Source organism: Caenorhabditis remanei, chromosome IV, assembly GCF_010183535.1.
Source record: "Caenorhabditis remanei strain PX506 chromosome IV, whole genome shotgun sequence".
In the NCBI taxonomy this organism is placed as follows: Eukaryota; Metazoa; Nematoda; class Chromadorea; order Rhabditida; family Rhabditidae; genus Caenorhabditis; species Caenorhabditis remanei.
The window spans coordinates 14279519-14302135 of NC_071331.1; the positions used below are offsets into that span (position 1 = coordinate 14279519).

The following is a 22617-nucleotide window of genomic DNA, read 5'->3' on the forward strand; positions in this document are numbered from 1 at the left end:
ATATGCTTGGAGGAGGAGTCATTCCTGAAGAACAATTTGCATTTTTTGAGGACTTCGAACATATCCGATTACAGCAAATGTCGCACGATTTCAGGAAATTGCATATTTCGTGGGCGGAGCCAATGATGGACGTTACGGTAAAGATGACTTAAGAAGCGTGGGAGTTTTGAAGAAACAAGAAAAAGAAGAAAGAGTTAAGATATGCTCGAATGAATTTTCAGGATGAGCACAATCAGGAATAGAATGAAAAATGCACAAAAATAAGAAAAAGAAGCCGTTCGAAGAAGAAGAAGAAGTTAGAAGTCTTGTATTTCAACTAAATGTTCAAGTTCAAAACAAGTTTAGTCAGTGAACACGGTCTAATGGATTCGATTGTTTTCAAGAATTTTGAGGAATGACGTTCGAAGAAAAAGAAGAGAAACGTGAACAGAAATGATTCATTTGTTAATTTTGAATTCTGGTTTCGAAGAAGTCTTTTAACGAAACGTCTGAGATTCTGCTCTCAATACATAGAATCTTCACCAGAGCCAGATTGAATGATGCAGATCTTGTTGGTAAAAATTGAGTCTTTCTGCGAAACAAGCCAAGGAAGACGTCTTCGAAGAGGTGGAGCCACTTGAAAAAACGTAGGATAATGATAGATTGCAATTTCAAATTTTAGTAGTAGTGCTCAAGTGCTCCTACGTCTTCAGGTACGTCTCCGGGAGACGTTGATGTCTTTTCTTGAAGAAGGGCTCTGCTTTAAGAACGTTTACACAAATACACGTCATATGTAGACGGAGTAGTTGCGCAAAATGAGGGACCCGTGCAAAAATGACCATTCAAGTGCCGAAAATAGTGGGAAGTGGGCTACATTTTCATTGTCTGATTTGAAGGAATAATTATCTGGAGACTAATAAAAATAGGAATGGAGAAAACAGAGAAGCGGCAAGCAGGAAGAAATGGTAGTAATAGGTGGGTCAAGAAAATAAGTTACCAGCATTGAAGAGGTTTAACGGTAGAACAATTTTGCGTAGAATTTAGGTTTTTAATCGGGTCAGGACGATGGAAAGAATCTAAAAAAATACTAGAAATAGTATATGTGGACAAGAAAAGACAAGAAGGCAAGGGGAACAATAATCATAACCCTAATTTGTACATTTGGCATAAAGTTAGGCATTGAGGTGTTGAATCGAAGATCAGTCGCACTTAACCACAGACTTCCGCCCTCCGAACCCAGTCAAGGTGTTGACAACCTGAAATAGTCATGATGAATAAATTTGTGATGATCTATGTGTGCCGATTTGGAACTTAAAATTTTGAAAACGTCAGAGGAACATTTACGACGTCATGATCTTTTCCTATATTTTCCATTCGTAGAAATTCTAAAAAGGGAAGATGAGGATATTTGAAAGACATCGAACTAATTGACAATGTCCGCCTACGTCGATAATTGATTTGGCTTGTACGTAGCATTACTACACTATTTTCGAAGCACTCAAATTAGATTGACTTTTCAGATGAAGCCCCGACAAGCGTTGAGTTTTTTAGACTCATTTTTGGGTTTTTTGTATTCATGAAAAGGAAATTCTTACGTTTGCAATTGACTTATAAACGTGGCTCGTCTCATATGGTCCGGTTCCGTAGAATGAAAATTGATCTGGTTTTGCGTACTTTCTCTTGATTCTTTTTCTCAAAGTCATATTCGGATTGAAAATAAAATCAGCCATCATACCGACCCAGCTTTCATGTGTTTGCCAATTTTCGTAATACTCTGGAGCGATTTCTCGTACCTGGAAATGTGTTTTGAAATTAATTGTTCTTCGCAGACTATTCGAATCAGGCTAGAGAGTTCATTGATGATGACTTCATCTAATTGCTGATATTCGATAATCTTTCAAATATTGTCGAAGCTGATCTTATGAAAGCATATTCGCATCAAATTACAAATTTCCGCTCTTTCGTTTCAAGCACTTCTCGACGCGTATCCGGCACCCCACTTTGCATAAATGTCGGCCGCGCGGGTGCACAAAATCAAAAATAGATGACTAACTTTTGGAAGATTTGAGCCAGTGATGTAAGGGAAATCGTGATGCTCGACATGGTATCCGACATTGAAAACAACCATGTTAATTGGACCGTAGTAACTGAAAGTAGTAGGGTTGTATGATTTAATTTCCTTAATGGTTTTTGAAGAAAATCAGTAAATTTCATATTCCAGATTTATGTTCAACAAGCTTACCTGTAAGTCTCCTGATCCTTCTTGAAAACATAATGTTCTGACACAAAATGTCCTGCACACGGATGCAATCCCATCCCGAGAACAAGTCCTCCGAACAAGAAGAAAAACGACTTTGGACCGAATTGAGTATAGATGAAAGTACTGAAGGCTAACTGAATTCCAACATTGATTAGTTCTAAATCAGTCATCGATTTCGGATAGAGCATAAAGGGTCGAATTCCGTAGAAAAGTGGTTGAAGACACATCCAAATCATTTTACCAAACCACGTACGGAAAACATTGGCCTCAAACTCTGTGGGTACGTCGGTATCAATGATATCTTCTCCTAGATTACGGTGATGTTCCAAGTGATACTTCTTGAAGGAAATAGACATCGGAATGCACATGGGTAAATTCGCAATAAATCCAAAGATACGATTCTGAAAGGATGAGATATTGAAATGGGAATTAATTGATTTAACATACTGCAAGTGGTCTGCTCGTTCCAAAAGCTTGATTGTGACTAACTTCATGAACAGCGAGTGTCAATGAATGATTAATAGTTCCTGAGACAAAATATGCTTGAAGTAGAATAAGAAACCAATCGGAATCTGGAAAAATTATTTTTCGATTCAAAATAACTTCAGTTAAATTACCTCTGAGCAAATAGGCAAAAACTATTTGAGCAATAACCATGGATACAACCACAGGTCTGAATGCTTTATCTTGCCCAAAAAGTTCTTTGATTTGAGGATATTTGGCGAGCATCTCCTTCCGTCTTGAAGCATGCGGCTCTTCGGTGTAAGCCCATGAGAAGTCCTCTTCTTTGGCCGGGGCCTGACCCATGTCTGATCTGTAATTAATTTTAAAATAATTTTAGAATAGCTGAGTAGAATTTATGTTTTACTCGAGAATATTGCTGAATGAAAAAAAACAGTTTCACCGATGGAATCAAAGTATAAACTAAACACATGAGTCGAAAACTAGCATAATATCGGAAGAAGAAGCGCGAAATGCGAAGACATTTACGAGTTATTGATAGCGTCAATCACTGTCTCTGGAAGGTTATCAGAAACACTAAGAAACCGTCTAAGAGAACAATGAGAGAAAGAGAAAAATTATTCGTGAAAAGAGAAGGAATAATGAGAAGAACGTGTGTTGGGAGAAGTGAGAATCAGAAAAGAGGACAACGGAGAGATAGAATAAGAAGGAGAGCGCAAACTGTGGATAATTGACACGTCGTCTCTTCTATGTTCACAATCAAGGTCACGTTATATATTCAGTTTCAGGCTACAACTACTACAATAGGCTTATTCAAGAGTATTAATTTTGCAGTGGCTGATCGTTTGATATAGGATTGCCGTTTTTGCCAGTTATCTCGGGAAGTTGATGAAAGATTCCTACTTCCGATTCTAAAACATGTGCTTCTAAAAGCAATCATCATTCTTATATATAAAACGCGTGTGGGCGCTGTCTGTGGATTTGTCGGTGTGTTTTTCAGGATGTCCGCAAGATTTTTGAGAAATAAAGAGGAGGGCGCGCCATGGGCAAAAGTCGAACCCTCGCCATTTCAGCGACAGGCGTGAGCGTTAACCATTCGGCCACGTGAACACTTTTGTGAGAGGGTGAACAGGAAAATAAGAAGAGGCCAGCCGGATGAAGCGCCGAAGGCGCGGCAGCCAGGCTGGTAATCATTAAAATATGTAATCTAAACTATGCTGAACTAATCAAAAACCCTCAACGACCGGGCGCGTCTCCCGTCAGTGACGACAAAACGCCACTTCTCCATTGATAAGAAAAAGCCGGAGCACACCAGTCGCCCTTTCTTCTCTCACGTAAGTTCAAGTATCGGGCGGTGCATCGACCAATAAAATCAAGGACACAGTTATTAAAAAAAAGACTTCAGAGTAATAATCTTCATTTCCGTTAAAATAACAAAAAAAACGGTTCAGAAAAACAAAAAAATGTGTATCCATAAAATGAATCACTAATAATTATGAGAAACAAATCTACAAAGCTAAAAGATTCCTACAAAAACAATTTTTAAAGAGCAGCAGCAATGGCAGGGCTGACGTCATCAGCATCTTCCGTCTTCTTTTCGTCCTTCTTCTTCTTTTTGTTCTTTCTCTTCTCAATCTGAAAGAAAAAAACTTTCTTCACAATGGTAGGCATAGAAACTTTTGAAAAAGTGGAAAAAAAACGTTGAGACCGTTCTTAGCGAGAACAACTTAAATATGAGAACTAAGTGTGATTTCGGCCAACTCACCTTTTCAATTTCTTCTTCAGTTGGTACCGGTAACCATGGTTTTACATCAATTGCATAATTTTCTTCACCAGGAACTGTCATCAGAAGAGCGCGATTGATGAACGGACCGAGAGCTGGATTACGATGAGCACATGCAGCTGAAACAACGGTTGCAATGTTTGCTTCAATTTGTTCGTTCGACATCGATAATCGCCCAACGACACAATCACTGAGTCCCCAAATAGGGTATACAGGGTCTCCTTTGATGTTTAGTTTCACTCCGTTTTTAAATTTTTCGATTAGTTCTGGAAGATTTTCTCCAAGTCCACCATTAGCTCTTGTTGGGAATCTTGTTTTCAGAATTCCGCGCAGTGGTAAAATTGATGATCCCATATCAGAGTGTGACACACAAAAATCATAATCATCTGTTCTGAACTGTCCTTTGATGATTTTTTTGATTGTATCTTGCCCAAGCGCCATTTCTGCTCCAGATTCCACAGCAAGTTCTTGAAGTTTCAAATCATTGGCAAATGCCAAAATTGTTCGCTTCTCGTTATGATTGAATGGAAACGGAACGGGTACAATCTCATCACTACCCGTGACCATTTTTGTTTGTCTCTCGGTGGTCATATTCAACTCTAGACGAAGACGAATTGGAGCATTCGGATTGTTATAAATAGATGGACTTTGAAGTTCCCGATGCATATCAAGAGCTTCTGCGACTGTGTAATATTGAGTTTTGAAGTGTGATCTGAAATAAGTTTATTGTTATCTTAAGGAAGCTTAGAGCCACTACAAATTTCGAATGTTTTCAGTGAATATTATGAACTGACTTTATGAAAACATCGAGAGTTGGCTTTTCAGGAAGATTCACTTCATCATCAATGTTGAGGCGACCTGGAAATTGTTGCGAAGGTGACAACAGATTTTTCATTCGTCGAATGTTGATTTTTTCCATAAAAGAATATTGTTTTCTGGCTGCTTCTTTCTCTTCTCTTTTCATTCGTCGTTCCAACTTTTGCTGACGAGTAATCGTCTGTTTCAAAGCTCTCTTACGACCTAAAATTGTGAGATTTGAAGGATTTCTGGGAAGAACTATGAACCTCTGATTTGAACAATATCAGCTGCTGCAGGTCTTAGCATACTGCTCCCAGTAGCAGACACTGTCTGCTTAACAAGAGACAACATTCTGAAAACCTATTTATCATCAGTAAACAATGAAAGTTCAGAAAATCGAAATAACGTGAGCTGATTATACAGTCCGTTGAATAAATTTGCAGCAAAAAGCTGAAGTGATTTATTATCTCAGAAATTTTTGTGAAGCAGAAGTCAGGTCAAACAGATATATCTAGTCAGAGAATAAATAAATATGAAGGAATGTCATTAAAAATCAATCAAATATGTTTACAGTTTTCGTATTAATATACATGAACCATTCCGTAGAAGAATACCCAGAGGAGGACGAATGTGAGGAGTCCATTTCCATGTGACCATGTGAACGAGTTTCTCTCTGGGAAATAACTCAACCAGTTTCCTTGTGCTTTTACGTTCCATATCAGCGCTTGAATTCCAACAGTGATGAAGTACAGAATGAAGCCGTGGAAGCCGGTGAGACCAAGTATTCCTTTAAAAAATTTAATGAATAACGGAAACTTGTTTCCGTAAGCAGTGAAGCAGTAAAGAATCATTGTACATTTTACGCAGAAGAAAAGTAAGGTTTCTTTTCAGAAAATGTTTTTGTGAGAAAAATAATTACCTGCAGCCATTCCAGCGGCACACGATTGGCACGTTCGTCCGAATTCCAAGGCTTCCACATTGTTTGTTATGGCCACAGTGCTGTAAACGAAGGTTGAGAATATGTATTTAAAAATAATTTGTTTCAACCTACTTGTAACACTCGTCGTTTTTCTTCTCTGTCTTTGCTGCTTTCTCGCTCATTTTCAAATCTAAAAAACTATTTGTTGGGAGGAAAAATATTTATCAAAATCAAAAGAGCGAGTATTTCTGTTAAGTTTCAAACAGGAATGTACTAAAAAATAATAAAAAAGAGAGCCAAAAACGAAAAGAAAAGTAGAGAAAAATCGGTGAAAAACTCGGCGGAAAAGTCTGCATTTTGACGTAATGGTGTACTGGTTCGACAGAGCGCGCTAGTCAGTTCTCAACTTATTTTAGAGACCCCACCGATTCCGAGGAAGAAAAATTCACGGGAAAAAAATTCCCGGGAAAATGGGCGGAGCCAAGCGCGCTGATTGGCTGCAAAATGCTAATTAGCAAGCTTGCGCAACTGATTAGCCAATCAGCGCGCTTGGCTCCGCCCATTTTCCCGGGAATTTTTTTCCCGTGAATTTTTCTTCCTCGGAATCGGTGGGGTCTCTTATTTTATTTTTGCTCTTATAAAACCGTTAAAATACTGTTTTTTGCTATCAATCTTGTTTTTAATTGTTCTATGCTATTTTATACATTATCGGAATAAAAACTGCAAATATTTCAGATGCTTCGATATCTGCAAAATGTAGAAACACATGTAAGTCATAGCTATCGCCAAATTTCAACGACTTCCACACTTCATAAAAACAGAGCTGCTAAAACTAAGGTTGGTTCTTTTTTTTAATCATCTCGCTACTTTTTTCAATCTTATCCCATCTTCTGAATATCATTTTTAGTCAACATCGAACCGAACGCAACTGCTCACGTATGAGATGGCTCAAAAACCTCACCACATTGGTGTGAGAAAGTCCTGGCTCACGTGGCATTCGCAGAATCTTGAAGGTAATATTTATTCACAGATGGACGTTATAATTTAACAGTTTTCAGAGTTCCGACAGACTCAGCCTCTTGTTGTTGCCCAGGATGAAGTGGTTCGTCGTTTCATTCGAGGATTCTTCCCGCAAAATCTGGTTGTCAGTGGAAATGAGGTACTCATCCAATAACTATTAGTTATATTCTAAGGTTTATTCATCAGATTGTTATAAAACGACGTGGAAATGTTCTCATTGTCGCCGGATTCCTCCAATATTCTCGCAGACTTGATATTCGACGAATTTACTGGATGTTTGGATTTGCTGAAGAATTCTTATCAATTCTCTTGAAACAACCTGTAAAATTGGAGTTGGCGTTCGTTGAGTCGGAGGAAGACGTTGCCTACAATTACATTTAGTATCATTTTCTTTAGTTCTAGGAACTTTCCTAAAAGTAATCTCATAGTTCTGTTTATTTCTTCATTGTTTCTGTTGATCCTCAAAATAAAACTTGAAAACCTGAATTATGCATCATTTGGATTTTGGTCCCGAAAATTTTACAGACACACCGATAAGACTTCATGCCTCAAAACTATCAAACAGTGCTTCAACAAAATCGATAAATATTTGTGCTCTTCGCAAACTGATAACCGAACCCCCGTCTTCAATATAAACTGTTGCGCTCTTTCGATCGTCCTTTTTAACTATACGTGATTCACTGTTAACTATGCTTCACTTTTTTAGTCACTGATAATCAGTTGTAGCTTGCAGTCGTGGCGTGATTCCTTTTCAAATTCGTTTCTGTTTTATTCATTCCTCCGATACGGAGCATGAGCATTTCATCACTTTATGTCTTCTTCTCCTCTAATGGATGACTCTCGTCGGTCAGCAGTTCCTCCAAAAGAACCAACTGGTAGAATATGTACAGTAAGTTATAAGAATCATTAATAAATGATTGGTTGCACTGACTAGAAGACGTGAGTAAGGTTCAAAAATCCAGGTCTGCTCTGATCGTGCAAACGGATACAACTTTGGAGTCTTGACTTGTGAATCTTGCAAAGCATTTTTCCGGCGAAATGCAGCGAAACACAAGGTAGATAACAACTAGATCATATCATCCTAATCCTTCTGTTGTTCAGGAAATTAAATGTCCATTTTCCGATTCATGTCAAATAACATCAGCATCTCGAAAGTTTTGTCAGGCTTGTCGTCTGAACAAGTGCTTTGGAGTTGGAATGAACAGTGACTGGTTGAATGATTTGAAGCCAAAGACAACTGGAAAATTTAAAAGAAAGAAACCAGAATTGAAGAGTCAGATGAAAATAGAAATTGAAGATACAGAAGAAGATGTTGAAAATGAAGAAGAAGAGCAAATTATTGTACCAAAAGCATTACTCGAGAAACTAATCAGCAAAGCGAATGAGTTAGTTTTCACTTTTTAACTGACCAGTTTTCGAAGATCTGTTTCCTATCTGTTCACTTTTTTCTGTTCTTGTTCCATGTCAGATGGCGATAACTTCGAGAAAAAGCGACCGAATTGTGAAACTGTTCTTTGATTATCAGATCAGATCAGTCACGAAGAACACAAATTTCAGAAAACCAAAAGATCATTGTATCTGTAAATGTCAATGTGGATTCTATTCAACAACACAACGTCTAACTGCTTTCATTCCAAAAGAAGATACTGTTTCCACAGTAAGTACTCCACCACTCACTTCCTTTTCTTCTCAAAGCAAACAACTTTTCCAGAATAGTCCATTGAGCTCGGCATTCACTCAGCCCCATTCTGATTCATTTTCTTATTCATCATCTTCTCCGACTCTTTCTCCAATGTCTATTATCAGTTGTGCCCCATCTTCTCACGATTCCAGCAGCTACAGTACTCCTCAACTCATCGCTCAATCACCGTCTAACTATAGAGTTTCTCCTTCTTCTATGGCTGGTTCCATAACTGGTATTGCCAAGTTTTATTTCTTCTTTTTCTATGTTGGAATTTTCAGAAATGTCTCCTCAAATGACATCTCAATATCCCCCAATGTTTTCTCCATTCCAATTTAATCTCATGGCTCAAATGACTTCTTCTCCCAATTTCTTGAATTTTCCACCAATGCCAGAAAGATCTTGGACTCCAGTTCAAGCAGTACAAACAGAAACTTCTATTAGTACAGTACCTTCAAGTTTGCTTGAAAAGATCCATATAAGTGAGTACAGAGAATTCACTACTTTGAAATCATTTCCAATTTCAGAGATAGATAAATACATTGGTGTTCTAAACCCCGAGGAAATGTCAATGCTAGAAGAACTTCATATTCGGAATGAGCCATTAAATGCTCCCTTAATTCAATGGCACAATCCAAAAAGTATAGACGGAGTGTTCAAAATTATTGAAGAAGCTCTTCGGAGGATTGTCAATATGGCATGTCAGCTGAATCTTTTCCGTGAACTCCACGTGGAAGATCGAAAAAATCTGCTGAAGAGTGGATTCGGAGAGCTTCTGATTGTTCGTGGATTGATGGCTTATGACAAAAGTGATAACAGTTGGAACCATTCATTTGGTGTAGGTGGAAAAATGGAGGTGAAAGTGGATGTTCTGAAGAATCCAAAACTTGAAGAACACTACAAAGCACACATTAATTTATTGGAGACATTTGGAGACGACGTCAGAAATAATGAACATTTGATGCTGATTTTCAATGCAGCTGTCATATTTCATCCACGTGAGTTTATCTATTTACGTATTATTTCATTGTGATCAAATTTCAGATGTTTCAAATTTACGAGAAAGTAATCGAGTTCATACAACACAAGCCAAATACTTCCAGATGCTTTTAAAGTGAGACTAGCTGACATTCGACTACTCAATTTCTAATTTCAGACTTCTTACATTCGAATATGGAAAAGAGAGAGCCGATATTGCCTACAGTAATCTATTGAATCAAGTTGTAGAACTCCATCGGGTGAATCGAACTCTTCTTCGAGTATTTTATGGATTAGATATTGCTCAATTAGATCCATTGATTCGAGAACTTTGTTCTTTTGAATAACCATTTATTACCAATGAACTTTGCACATATTGTGCACTTATTAACATGGGAAAATCGGAGAAAATTGCACATAAGAAAGACAAAATAGAGTATAAAATAGAAATACACGTAGATCTGGATCGAAATAAAATAGAAATAGAATTGTGATAATTACTCCTCCTTCAACCACTTTTGACACTTGGCAACATAGATATGAGAACGGGCGCAGGTCAATGCTGGATAGTAGTTCTCAATGAAGTAACAGTGCTCTTTGGCGAATTCTTCGACAGTATCGAAGAGGAATTGGCGAGCAAAACTACGGAGGTTCAAGCATTGATGCTTAGTGACGACAGCTCTCTTCTTATTTTTCTTGACTCTTTGAGCACGAGTAACTGGAGCTTCTGTGGTCGTTGTAGTTGTTGTGACTTCCTCCTCTTCATCTTCAACTAACTCCTCAGCTTCAATAACATCATCACCTTCCTCTTCTTCTTCTTCAGCAGCAGTCTTCACAACTTCTTCTTTCTCTTCTGGGGCTTCAGTTGTTGGAGTTTCCGTAGTCGCCTTCACTTTCGAGAGACGAATTCTTTGCATAACTCTTTTTCTGATTTCCTTATTCAAAAGTTCCTCTTCTTGTTCCTTCGTGAACATCTGAACTTTACTGCTTCTCTGTTCCATTGCATCATTCATTGGAGTATCATTTTGTGGCTCGTCTTGAACCATTTCCTGTCTTCTTGGACTGTCTTGAACCTCATCAACTCCATCGAATTGCTCAGCAAACTCCTCGGACGGTGGAGATACACTTGGAGCTACTTGAGTTTTCCATTGTTCATCGTACAAATCTGGGAACTTTCTGATCTCCTTCTTCTCTTTCTTTGATGTCTTATGAGTCTTTCTCATCTTTCTTTTCTTCTTTGGTGGCTCAGTTGTTTCTTCTTGTTCCTCTTCAACTGCTTCCTTTTCTTCAACCTTCTCCGTCTGGAAGATATATAAATGTGATGAATTTTTTGAGAAAACACGAGTCAAGACCACCCCGGCTGATGATAATATCCAGTTAACGAAATAGTGAACATAAAAAATTTCAACCGGCGTCGTCCCCTTTATAGAGTGCAAAACAAAAAATTACTTCTTCAACTTTGACGACACGTGGCTTGCGAATCTTCCTTTTACGGTTGATGGTGTATACACGAACGCTTCCCTGAGAGACACAAATGTTAGATTAGCAGAGTGATTGGGTTAATGAAAAAAAGGATAAAAAGAGGAAAAGAGCTCACTTCTTTTTGAAGAACATTCACTGGTTCTTGTTCCTCTTGAGCTTGAATTTCAATTGGATCACTCATTTGAACTGTCTTTGCTCCGAATTGACGAGAGTGCATGTCTTTTGTCTTCTTTTCAAGATAGTGAATCTTTCTTCTTGGAAGAGATTTACGTCTTGGTTTCCCTGTTTCTTCAGTTGTTGTCACTTCTGGTTCTTCTGTTGTCGTAGTTGTGGTAGTAGTTGTAGTAGCTGGATCAGTGAAGAGGTTGACCTGAAAATGATACGTTTTCTACAGATAAACTATTGGTGAGAGTAATTCAATTTGCTTAACTAATTAACTTACCATTGGTGGGAATGTTGGGGCCAAGAACTCAGCGGCGTCAGACGCAGTTTTCTGAAAACCAGGTAATTGGATAATTCGATTATCTGCAAACCAGACAAACCACTTGTTTAATCTCAACTCTCTTCGATACTTCAGGTAGTTGTGGGAGTAAAGTATTTGGAAGAATTTTGACAGATCCATTTGCATCCTTCAAAACAACAACCTGTTCATAGACACTGCAAAAACAGATATGACATGCAACTATTTTTCGTTCGTTTCTCACGTTTTTCCGTCCTTAGTAACTGGACGATACATAATTTCAGTTGCTGGTTGAGCGGCTGTTGCAGGCCTGAAATATGTCACTCAAAAAGTTTCCTTTACTGGATTTTTTGACCACCCCCTTCTCCGTTATTTTCACTTCCCTCCTCTCGGTTTGAACCGGTTTAGCTGGTTAGTGAGTGTCAAACGTCAAGAACATGAAAAAGAAAAGAAAGAAAGAAAGGAGTCAAAATGACAGATAACTGTCATCCTCCCAAAATAACGCTTCTCTTACATCTGAAGAGCGGGCATCTGAAGTGGGACTGGTGGCAATGGAACAAGAGGTGGTAGTGTGATCATTGGCTCCTGTTGTGGTTGGCTCTTCTGTGGTTGTTGAGCTGCTTGAGCTGCTTGAGCTTCTCGAATGGCATTTCCAGTTGCAGAGATGAGTCTGAAAATGGGTTTTGTTAGAGTTAGTTCAGATGCAGTTTCAGTTGCAAAGCAGTTATAGCGGGGCTGCCATTTTCGAACATAAGGCAAGACGCTGTTATTTCATTTTTCGTCCTCATTGCAATTAAGAGAATCCGAAATATAATTAGAGCAAGCAGTTGTTAGTTCCTTACTTAGAAATCGAGAAGATATCTTCGTTATCCTCAATTTTCTTCGAAGCAAGAGTTGGCCTCTCGTTGAGTTCTTTTTGTTGTTCTGCTTTCACGTCGTCAACCTGAAAATTCGAGATGATACACAGTTCAAAGTACATTCACAGGAGTACAGACAACCCCATTTGAATCCGATATTAGCTTTCGAAATCGAAGGCAATTGCCAATTTGAATGACGTGCGGAATAAGTACTACACACCCAATTGGATATGTTCTTCCCGGATGTTCATACTTTGTTCTGTCTGTTTACTTACCGTTTTGAAGCTATACGACTCCTCATCTTCCTTCTTTTTCTCGACTCTCTCCACTTCTTCTTGTTTCTTTTCAGTCACTACTTCCACCTCTTTTTTCTGTTCCTTCTCACTGACAAATCCAGCATCTCTTGCGAGTTGAGACATGATATCAGCAGGTAGTTTCAGAAGTGAATCATATACATCTGATCTTGCTTTCACAACTTTCTCTGGTTCAGGAGTTGAAACATCTGGTTGGACGCTTGTAGATGTTTGATTTTGGCTTTTCATCATTTCAGGGACCTCTTTAATTGCATCAATAGTGTCTCTAACAAGTGATCGGACATCAATGAAGTGATCCTGAGCCAAAGAGACTGCTACGAGAGCCGGAAAAACTACAAGGAGATGCCTCATCTGAAAAACGAGATATAAATACTCTTTGTCCCTAAAGTGAAGATGAACAACGAATGGTCCATAAAATAACATTGTCCGAATGAAAGTTTGAAAAAAGGGTAATGAATAAGAAAGGAACACCGGAAAGCCAAGAATCTTCACAAAAGTAAAAGGAAATGAAGCGTTGAACGCCGGTATGGGATGTCCATTCTCTCTACTCCGCCCCCTCAATTCTCTTCTACCTGTACATAAATAAATTGACAAATTACACGAGGACTGAAGAGAAAGTTGGTAATTAGAAAAGAGAGAAAAAGAGAGAAGAAGTATATTAGGAATAGGCTAGTGACCAGCACTCTCTTATTCTTCCAAAGTGAATTCGAAAAGCATAAGTGACGAAAAAACGGAAACGAGATATTAGATATTATAATGATGATGATGATGCTTTGTAAGCGTCGATCGGTTTTAGATAACCATGAATCTTGCGGGGCGGCTTGTGTTCGGCAATGTTAGCTGTCAAGATTTACGAGATTTGTGTCAAGAATGTTGCATTTTCCATATTGAAAGTTATTTGGTTTGAGGAAGAGGATCCACGTGACTCTGTGTATGAATCAATGGAACATGTATTATATAATTGAGAGTGAAATGTCTACAAATATTCTAATTTCTAGACAGTTAAACTGAAAGATCCTAAAAAAGAGAAAAATGGAATGAATACTATTCGAGGAACAATAGTTTTCGAAGCAAATGGAAGAAGACACACCTTTGAAGAATGGGAGTTTGAAACACAATGAAATGTATCTTATTATCACCCCACTTGTGACTATTTGGAAGCATTGTAGGCGGGGGGACACACAAAAAGAGAAACGCACACAAAATCTGAGAAGACGCAAAAAGAGGTCTCGATCAAGTTCTCTTTTAGGAGAATGAAGAAGCCTGATATGCGAGAGGAAGGGGGACGAGAATCGGAATCGGACTGACCGATTGAAACAAACAAGCCAGTTTTTGAACATTTCTGGATTTTGGAGAGAAGCGAGAAAATGAAAAAAAAGAGAATGAAGAGGCAATGTTAGCAGCGAATTAAGCGATAGAGATAAGGTATAGATTTCCTTCCGTTTATGACACAACATTCAATTTTCGAAACGTAAGAAAGTGTCGAGATTGCTTGAGATTTTCTAGATCAGGTATTCGAGAATGGGGAAATTAGAAAATTAAAAAACACCGTTTTCAGTGGGAGATTTTTTAAACGGTTTTCAAACTTCACATCGTCAAAGCTTGAAAAACCGTATTCGAATAAGCTGTTTATAATTGGATTGGAAATAAAAAGAATTCCTCATTAGACTGATCTCAATCATAATGTTTTTACAACTACTTTACTACTTCATTACCCTTATCCTCTTCTATTTTCTTTTCCTCGAATGAAATTAAACGTTTCCGACTTTCTTTTTCTTCTCTCCTTCTGATTTTCATTTTCATTTTCGTTATCAAGTGTTCCGATCCACGAAGAAACCTCCTGCATACTATCATAAAAACAAGCTTTTATTGAATGACCACATGAAAAAAAGAAGAAAATCTGATTGAAGAGAGGGTCAATCCTCATTACAATCCACTTGTTTGACAGCTAAACTATCGTGTTTTTCCAATGAGTTCTTCGAGAACTTCAAGGGAAAGACACACATTTTGTTTTTTTTTCTGTTCGTTTTAATTAATAACCATAATAGTTATGAGAGAAAACTGTGAATAAATATATTACAATAAAGAAGAAGAAGGATTATATGAATCTGAAGTAAAAGCGTTCCGTTTTATAGCCCACTTGGTTGTACAAACGTAGTTCTAGAACAAACCCGACTGTTTTCTTAGTAATTGCAAAGTTCCAAAACTCCTTTAAAGCGGATAAGAAAACACGACTTTAGTTTTGTAGAAGTGTAAGTGGTAGGTCGATATGAAAACTTTTGATCAGATAATAACAAATTTTTAGTTTTAGTTTCAAAGTAACTACATTTCATCAGTACTCTATCCTCAGTAACTGATAGGCACCGACTAGGAATGTTAACTTTGTTAAACTTGTTATTCTTGGAAAATCAAAACAACGGTGACCATCTAAATGACAATCTTCAACAGATCTGAGGATTGTTTGGTACAGCCAAGAGGAGATCCATTCGAAGAAGGAAGACGAGTGCAACCCGGATGGACAATTATTTCATTAGGAAGCACAGAAGGAGAATAGGAAACAACCATTTTTGAAACAAAGATGCTCGAATCTAATGCTCGTTCGAGCAGGTGTTTGGAGAGATAGTGGCCTCAAAGTCTGAATAAAAGTTCTTTAGGCAATACAAATAAATATTTTATTCTTGATGAGAAAAAGAGAGAAAATTGCAAACAAGCATCAGTTATTTTGAGTTCATTATTAATCGAGTAGCTTATCCCATTTGAGGATTTTGTCCTTGGTTTCCACCCTGTTGACCTCCTTGTTGTCCTCCCATACCTCCCTGCTGACCTCCTTGTTGACCTCCTTGTTGTCCCTGACCTCCAGTTTGTCCTCCTGGTTGTCCTTGTCCACCTTGTTGTCCTCCTTGCTGGCCTCCCTGTTGGCCTCCCTGTTGGCCACCTTGTTGGCCACCTTGTTGTCCTCCTGGTGGACCTCCTTGTTGTCCATTTGTGGATGGAGTTGATCCTTGTCCTGGTTGTCCACCCTGTTGTCCACCTTGTTGACCTCCTTGTTGTGGTGGTTGAGCCATAACGGCAATGGCGACAATGGAGAGAAGGATGAGAGTAGTCTTCATGGTTCTGAAATGATAAAAAGATTAGAATATAATTAATATTTGAAAAAGAAGCAAGATAAGAAAAGCGAGAATAAATGAACGAGGCGGAATACTTTTCCACCAATCGCACCTCTTCTTTTATACGATTTCAACTGGATGTAGATGTATCGCATACTCTTCATAATCCCCCTACTCTCTGAACTATTTCGTTTCTTTTTTCAACTCCGCCCTTTTTTTAACATCAACTCTCCATAACAACCAAAAAAGCGAGAGAAATCAGAGAAATCAGAGAAATGAGAAAATATAAATGGACATTTCCAGATCTGACTAATTCTGTTGTTGAAGTTGGGCTCTTTCTCTTTGTCTCTCTATATCCAATAATCACTGAAAAAGTGTGAGAACTATAGAAAGATCGACAACATATTCTTTTCAGGTGACTCAGTCATGTGAAACCATGATTATGTCCATTGAGCACTAAATCAGAAAACCAGGTGATATTTAGAATCTCGTTACTCACTTTTGTGTTGCTGAGGAATTTTTGTGAATAACAAAAAATAAAATTCTTGAGAATATCAAATTATGTACTGATTTCCTTGGTCTAGCCAGACAGAATAACAAACCAACAATATTTTGAATTCCTTGTCTAGAATCTTTCTTGTGAGAGAATAACGAGCAATTTTCCGGTAAATGAAAGATCATATTCATGTGGTACTCATAAGACTTCAGACGTTTGGCCCTTGGGCTCGACTGTCGTCTGGGCTAAGAGTGTCGTCTGGCTATTTCAGATCTAACTTCTGCCATGCTCCCCATATCCAGAGAAAAACGTAAGACTCGAAAGACTGTGTTTTATCTTCAAACTGTCTATTGAATTCTAGCTCGACTTCACAATTTTGCGGAGAGTTCTATAAACAGAATGTTATTTTCGCACAGTTCTAAGCAGCTATACAATATTTCATTTCCCGAAACTATTGGAATTTCCTTCCTACTTTTTTCAAATAAAGCAACTTTTTAGTCTCGAAAGACAATCATCGGCCAAAGAACGTTCTGACACATTGAAAACTCAAAACTGGATAGACAGATATTGGGTACAGATAGTAACCTTTCATCGGATTTGTAATATTAATACTGACGTGCAAACCATTCAGCCTTTGTAGTTTAGTTCTCCTTCTAGGGGTGAATCAAACGATCAGGGGTTGAAATGATTTGTTCGGAACTCGAAATGTTCTTGGAATAGTTTTTTAACTATAAAATTTCCTGTGATATTCAGTTCGAACATATAATATTTGTGGCAAGAAATTTATTTACAAAGCATGACGAATCAGATAAAAAACAGAATTATCCGGAAGGAGTAGTGGTAGAAGAAGTAGAGAAAGTTGATCTTCCGGTGAATCCTCCGTTATTTCCCCCACGAGTTCCATTTCGTCCTCCTGGTACTTGAGGTCTTGCAACTTCTTGAGCAATGAAGAACAGAGCATCGACTTCCTGAAATTGTGTGAATGAAAAATATATAATTTAATTCAGGAACTTACAGATGGAGATTCTTGTCTGAGCTCTTCAATTGCTTGTCTTTGAGCAGCAAGAGTTTGATCCTCGTTCTCAAGAATAGTCTCCAATGAGTTGAGGACTGAAGAAAGATTTGTGAGGACACTGGTCACATTTTGCTTCATTTCTTCGAGTTTAGCAGTCACGTTGGCAGAGAATGCTTCGTATTGCTCCTGGAAAATAAAACAGATTCCAATTGATAAAATAATGAATCTAACTCACAGAAACACCGTTTGTCTGTGCCCACGTGGAAGATTGTTCTTCGATTTCAGCGATAGTAAGAGTAGAATTGGTGACGATTGCCATGAATTCTCTACGAGCTTGTTCAGTGACATTCTGGAGGAATGGAGGCATTGGAAGTCCTTGTCCTCCGTGACCTCCATGACCTCCTTGTCCACCAAATCCTCCCTGATTTCCACCAAATCCTCCCTGACTACCACCTTGTCCTCCTCTCATACTAACTTGATTTCCTCCGAATCCTCCATTTTGATCTCCATATCCTCCTTGATCTCTTTGCATACCTCCTTGTTGTTGATATCCATTTCCATTTGGAGCAGCCATAACGGCAGCAGAAATCACAACAAGAGCAATTAAAATTTTAAAGGAACACATTCTGAAAAAAGAAAAATAATAGGAAATTCCCAATAAAAATTGAAATTATAAAATGAGAAAGACTGGTGAAATACATTTCTGAAACTACAAGTTCCTCTGAACCATTGTGTTAAAAGAAATGAATTGAGAGGCGACTGAACACAATATTCTTTTCATCCAAACCTCCTGGTTATATACTTTCTTTTGTGCTCTCGATCATTGGTAAACAATGTTTTTATTCTCGGTTTCCATGTGAACTGTCTGATCCAGAAAGTCACTTTTTGAAGAGACGCAGTGTTTATTTTTCCACAAACATGGGGGAGGCAGAGTAACTATGATGCTGAACTTTTTGTATCATCATTTCGGTTTGACAGATTTTATGTAAAACTGCTATTTTGAATATTCAAAACCTTGATGTCATCACAAAAGTGCGATGGTTATCTTTGAGTCGCCCTGATAAACTACAAACTACAAATGAGTTTTTTCCAGTTTCACAGATGTGTTTTGCACAAAAACAAATAAATAAATGAGTAATCGGGGAGATGGCTGATGTCTAACCAGAGCATTCTTTTGTTTAGTTGATGTTTGGGGTCTTGCAGAATTATTATGTCATACTGGTTACAATACTGTATTGACTGTCAATATTTTTGCATTAAGAACTTGTCATCTTTTTTCTTTGAAAAATAAATCAACTTTTGAATTGGTTTTATTGTTTGTTCAAAGTTCGACCCAATGGTATTCCAATAACAGAATATAAAAAAAGGAAATTAACGGGAAGAAGTGTTATTCTTCTTGTTCTTCTTGGCTGCCTTGGTGCTTGCAGTGCTGTTGTTTGAGTTATCTCCTCCGAATCCTCCTGGTCCTCCAGGTCCTCCGTGTCCTCCTGGTCCTCCTGGTCCTCCGTGTGGTGGTCCTGGATGAGACAAGTGCATGATTGTGTCAACTTCAACTGGATAGTTCTGTCGGATAGCATCAATGGCTGTCTTCACTTGATCACGGGTTTGGTCTTTGTTGTTGAAAATTGAGTTAAGTTGAGTGTTGACATTGGCCAAATTTCCGATGACTGAGGAGACGTTCGTCTTCATTTCATTCTCAAAAGCAGTCTTGTTCTGTTGGAACTCGTTGTAGATGTCCTGAAAAATGTAAATAAAACAAATTCCAAGACACATCCGAACTAACCGAAACTCCGTAAGTATTTGCCCATGCAGCAGATTGAGTCTCCACTTCTGATTGAGTGAGATTCTCGTTGCTGACGATATCAAAGAATGCTTTACGAGCATCATCAGTCACGTTCTGAAGGAATGGTGGTGGAGGTGGTCCTCCGTGTCCTCCTGGTCCTCCTGGTCCTCCTCGACCACCCTGACCACTTCCTTGTCCTCCATGTCCTCCACCGTTACCTCCGGAACCTCCTTTCGCCAAAGCAACAGCAGAGATACAGAAAAGAATAAAAAGTTTTGAAAGCATATTGAATGAATGTGAGTATCATGTCTTTTGAAGTCGTATTTATACAACCAGATAAATCTGGTATTGATGTCGATCTTTTGGTTGGATTCGTTGGACTCGTGCACGACGCCAGACGAGAGAGTGTGTGAGATGAAGAGATATAAGGTTTTATCACTGAACTATGTGTTAGTTCCGGTGTTTTATCCTTTGGAGACTTTCATAAGTGTAGATTTTGGTGGAGATGTCTGGAGCTCATGATTGATTACTCATGAATATTCTCAGAGAATACTGTCTCAAGTTGATGTTGATGTGGGGAATATAGAACAAAGACATTTGAGATTTTTCTCATGTGATAATGTTTTCGAAGAGCATAGCTCTTTTAGTTCCAAAATACTTCTGCATCAATAGATTCCATATTATTCCGAACCTCACCTGATTAACAAAATTTCAGATTTCAATAAAATGAACTTTTTCTTTGCAGAGAACTTTTGCATTTTGATATTTTTCCGTTTGAACGAAATGTTAGTCTTCAAACGGAAATTGTTATTTAGAAGTTCTCTCAACGGATTTCAATTATTGGCTGTCCACATCGTTTTCAGATAAGTACTGGTGGGGTTTTTTGATATCAAGACGAGTTACAACATTATCTTCGCAATCTTCAAATTTATTTATCTGAAGAATGTGCTATAGCAGCTGACAAACTCCCAGTAGGATCCGTCATGATATTCACGTGTGCCTGTATTCAAAGTCACAAATCTTCATCTGTGCAGCCAATTTTTTCATTCAAAGTCTCTCGTAATCCGTTGTTTTGTTGCTATTTTTGCATAAGGTCTACTCTCAAAGTGTATGTTACCCGATCATGGAGACCAATCAGAGTCGAAACAACAAATATCTGCGTCAGAATTAAAACAGAGGCATATGAGATTAACCAAAACCTGTCATAGTTAATTTCTATGTATTTCGAAATTTTTAACTCTCCCTTGGGAAATCTTTGTTAAAACGATCGATTCGATAAGCTGAAAAACGCAGTTTATGTATATCATTTATTAAGAATTTAATGTATAAAAAATGAGAAAATTATCTTGAAGATGCTTTCGTTGTCTTCTTCTTCGTGGCAGTTGAAGAAATTGTTGAGCTCTCAGCATAATAGTTACCGTATCCATTGTTTCCATAATTCGTGTTTGATCCGAATGAGTTGGAATTTCCATAGCTTGCAGAGTATCCGTTGTTGTTGGAGTATCCATTGTTGGAGTATCCGTTTCCATTCATTCTATTGTACTGAACTTGTTCATGTTGGTTTAGGAGTGATGTGAGGACGGAGTACTCCTGAAATATTTTACATTATTGTTGGCTGATACAAAACCCAATTTGTTTACCATTGGATGATCATGCTGCAATTGTTGGAAAGCTGCTTGTCGGTCATTAGCTGATGAACTTTTGTTCGATTGAATATTCTCAATTGATGCTTGAACTGTTGCCAAGTTATTAATAATATCAGACACATTTTGGATTGCTTGGTTGTGAACAGCAGTACGGTTTGTTTGGTATTGAGTGTACTCAGTCTGAAATTCGTTTTAATTGATATGACCTTAAAGTAGTTCTTCCTCACCTGAACACCATTTGTAGAAGCCCAATTGGTGGCTTGTTCGTTGATTTGGTTTGTGGTAAGTGACTGATTGTTGACAATATTGAAATAATCTTGAGAAGCTGATGAGCTGACATTGCCGAGGAAGGGTGGATAAGGCTCATATGTTCCACTGTTTGAGTTTCCGAAACCAGAATTTGAAGAGTGACCTCCTTGATTACTGTTATATCCGCTTTGACTCTGGAATCCATTGCTGTATCCTCCTTGGTTATTATTATTATTCTGTCTAAAGCTATTCCCTCCGAAGCCAGATTGGCCTCCGAATCCAGAGTTACCAGAGAATCCACCGAATCCAGATTGACTTCCGAAACCACTCTGACCGTTTCCATTATTTCCACCAAATCCAGTCTGACTGTTGAATCCAGATTGTCCGCCAAAACCTCCTTGTCCATTTGATCCGCTGTGTCCACCGAAAGACTGCTGACTACTGAATCCTCCAGATTGGAATCCTTGTTGTGGTCGACTCTGCTGCTGTTGAACAAATCCTTGTTGGAATCCTTGACTCTGACCGTATCCTTGCTGACTGGATCCCTGATTCTGCCCATATCCCTGTTGGCTATTGCTTCCAACTCCTTGACCATTCGTTCCGGGATTCTGACCATATCCTTGCTGTTGACTTCCTCCAAACGATTGACTGTTTCCGCCGAAACCTTGCTGACTAGATCCTTGACTCTGTCCAACCCCTTGTTGCCCATTGCTTCCATAACCTTGTCCACTCTGGCCGAATCCCTGCTGATTCGAGTTTTGTCCGTATCCAGAAGAGCCAAAAGACCCCTCAAATCCTAAGAATCTTCGAAATAATATAGGACGCCATAGTGGCCTGAATATACCTTGATTACTGTTTCCATAGCTCTGCTGTCCCCATGATTGGGATGAAACAAGCAAAAGGAGCGAGGAGGCAACTATATACTTCAGGGTAAACATCTGAATGAGAAAAAATTGAAACGAAAAAACGAATCATGAATTGGGGGTCCGTTTTTATTATTTTATGACTTGACAAAAGGAAGAATCATTAATGTTTGCAAACCTTTTGAATGAAAACTGAAAGGAAATGAATGTGGTGATCTTTTTTCAGATTCCTCCACTGTTTTATAGCTCGGACTAACTTTTGTTGCGGATCATTCTGACCGGAAACAGGGCAAAGAACTGCCGGATTATCGTATTTTTCTTCGCCTCCGGTGCTGATGTCGATCGTCGTTGAACTGACGCCTACTGGTCTCTATTTGCATCTTTTTGATCTGAAACTGTTGATGATTCATCGATTGTTCGCGACTGAAATGAAATAGTCATTACAAATCTTATGGGCCAAGCAAG

The 22617-nt window shown here is 38.3% G+C and overlaps 9 protein-coding genes across 9 annotated transcripts; 3 read left to right on the forward strand and 6 right to left on the reverse strand.

The window, feature by feature from the left end:
• Window positions 1-1178: 1178 nt before the first annotated feature.
• GCK72_013998 (uncharacterized protein) lies at window positions 1179-3046 on the reverse strand (the record flags this gene model as incomplete). The annotated part of the gene is made up of 6 exons (XM_053730101.1): window positions 1179-1235; window positions 1575-1772; window positions 2033-2126; window positions 2222-2640; window positions 2687-2811; window positions 2857-3046. The coding sequence occupies 6 exons, from the start codon at window positions 3044-3046 to the stop codon at window positions 1179-1181; spliced, it is 1083 nt and encodes a 360-aa protein (XP_053584873.1).
• A 1197-nt stretch (window positions 3047-4243) lies between these two features.
• On the reverse strand, window positions 4244-5633 carry GCK72_013999 (uncharacterized protein; the record flags this gene model as incomplete). The annotated part of the gene is made up of 4 exons (XM_003107726.2): window positions 4244-4336; window positions 4467-5196; window positions 5279-5504; window positions 5549-5633. 4 exons carry the CDS (start codon window positions 5631-5633, stop codon window positions 4244-4246), a joined length of 1134 nt encoding a protein of 377 aa, XP_003107774.2.
• Window positions 5634-5863: 230 nt separating this feature from the next.
• On the reverse strand, window positions 5864-6383 carry GCK72_014000 (uncharacterized protein; the record flags this gene model as incomplete). The annotated part of the gene is made up of 3 exons (XM_003108006.1): window positions 5864-6069; window positions 6202-6281; window positions 6334-6383. The coding sequence occupies 3 exons, from the start codon at window positions 6381-6383 to the stop codon at window positions 5864-5866; spliced, it is 336 nt and encodes a 111-aa protein (XP_003108054.1).
• A 553-nt stretch (window positions 6384-6936) lies between these two features.
• GCK72_014001 (uncharacterized protein) lies at window positions 6937-7602 on the forward strand (the record flags this gene model as incomplete). The annotated part of the gene is made up of 4 exons (XM_003107670.2): window positions 6937-7038; window positions 7109-7214; window positions 7260-7360; window positions 7408-7602. The coding sequence occupies 4 exons, from the start codon at window positions 6937-6939 to the stop codon at window positions 7600-7602; spliced, it is 504 nt and encodes a 167-aa protein (XP_003107718.2).
• A 448-nt stretch (window positions 7603-8050) lies between these two features.
• On the forward strand, window positions 8051-10227 carry GCK72_014002 (uncharacterized protein; the record flags this gene model as incomplete). The annotated part of the gene is made up of 9 exons (XM_053730102.1): window positions 8051-8110; window positions 8184-8276; window positions 8323-8606; window positions 8779-8878; window positions 8933-9137; window positions 9184-9384; window positions 9430-9900; window positions 9947-10016; window positions 10059-10227. The coding sequence occupies 9 exons, from the start codon at window positions 8051-8053 to the stop codon at window positions 10225-10227; spliced, it is 1653 nt and encodes a 550-aa protein (XP_053584874.1).
• Window positions 10228-15740: 5513 nt separating this feature from the next.
• On the reverse strand, window positions 15741-16103 carry GCK72_014003 (uncharacterized protein; the record flags this gene model as incomplete). Its single annotated transcript, XM_003107808.2, has 1 exon — window positions 15741-16103. The coding sequence occupies one exon, from the start codon at window positions 16101-16103 to the stop codon at window positions 15741-15743; it is 363 nt and encodes a 120-aa protein (XP_003107856.2).
• Window positions 16104-17417: 1314 nt separating this feature from the next.
• Window positions 17418-18236, reverse strand: GCK72_014004 (uncharacterized protein; the record flags this gene model as incomplete). The annotated part of the gene is made up of 3 exons (XM_003107703.2): window positions 17418-17564; window positions 17612-17797; window positions 17847-18236. 3 exons carry the CDS (start codon window positions 18234-18236, stop codon window positions 17418-17420), a joined length of 723 nt encoding a protein of 240 aa, XP_003107751.2.
• A 1509-nt stretch (window positions 18237-19745) lies between these two features.
• GCK72_014005 (uncharacterized protein) lies at window positions 19746-21965 on the forward strand (the record flags this gene model as incomplete). The annotated part of the gene is made up of 2 exons (XM_053730103.1): window positions 19746-19823; window positions 21744-21965. The coding sequence occupies 2 exons, from the start codon at window positions 19746-19748 to the stop codon at window positions 21963-21965; spliced, it is 300 nt and encodes a 99-aa protein (XP_053584875.1).
• On the reverse strand, window positions 20736-22227 carry GCK72_014006 (uncharacterized protein; the record flags this gene model as incomplete). The annotated part of the gene is made up of 4 exons (XM_053730104.1): window positions 20736-20984; window positions 21035-21220; window positions 21268-22085; window positions 22134-22227. 4 exons carry the CDS (start codon window positions 22225-22227, stop codon window positions 20736-20738), a joined length of 1347 nt encoding a protein of 448 aa, XP_053584876.1.
• Between the last annotated feature and the right edge of the window lie 390 nt (window positions 22228-22617).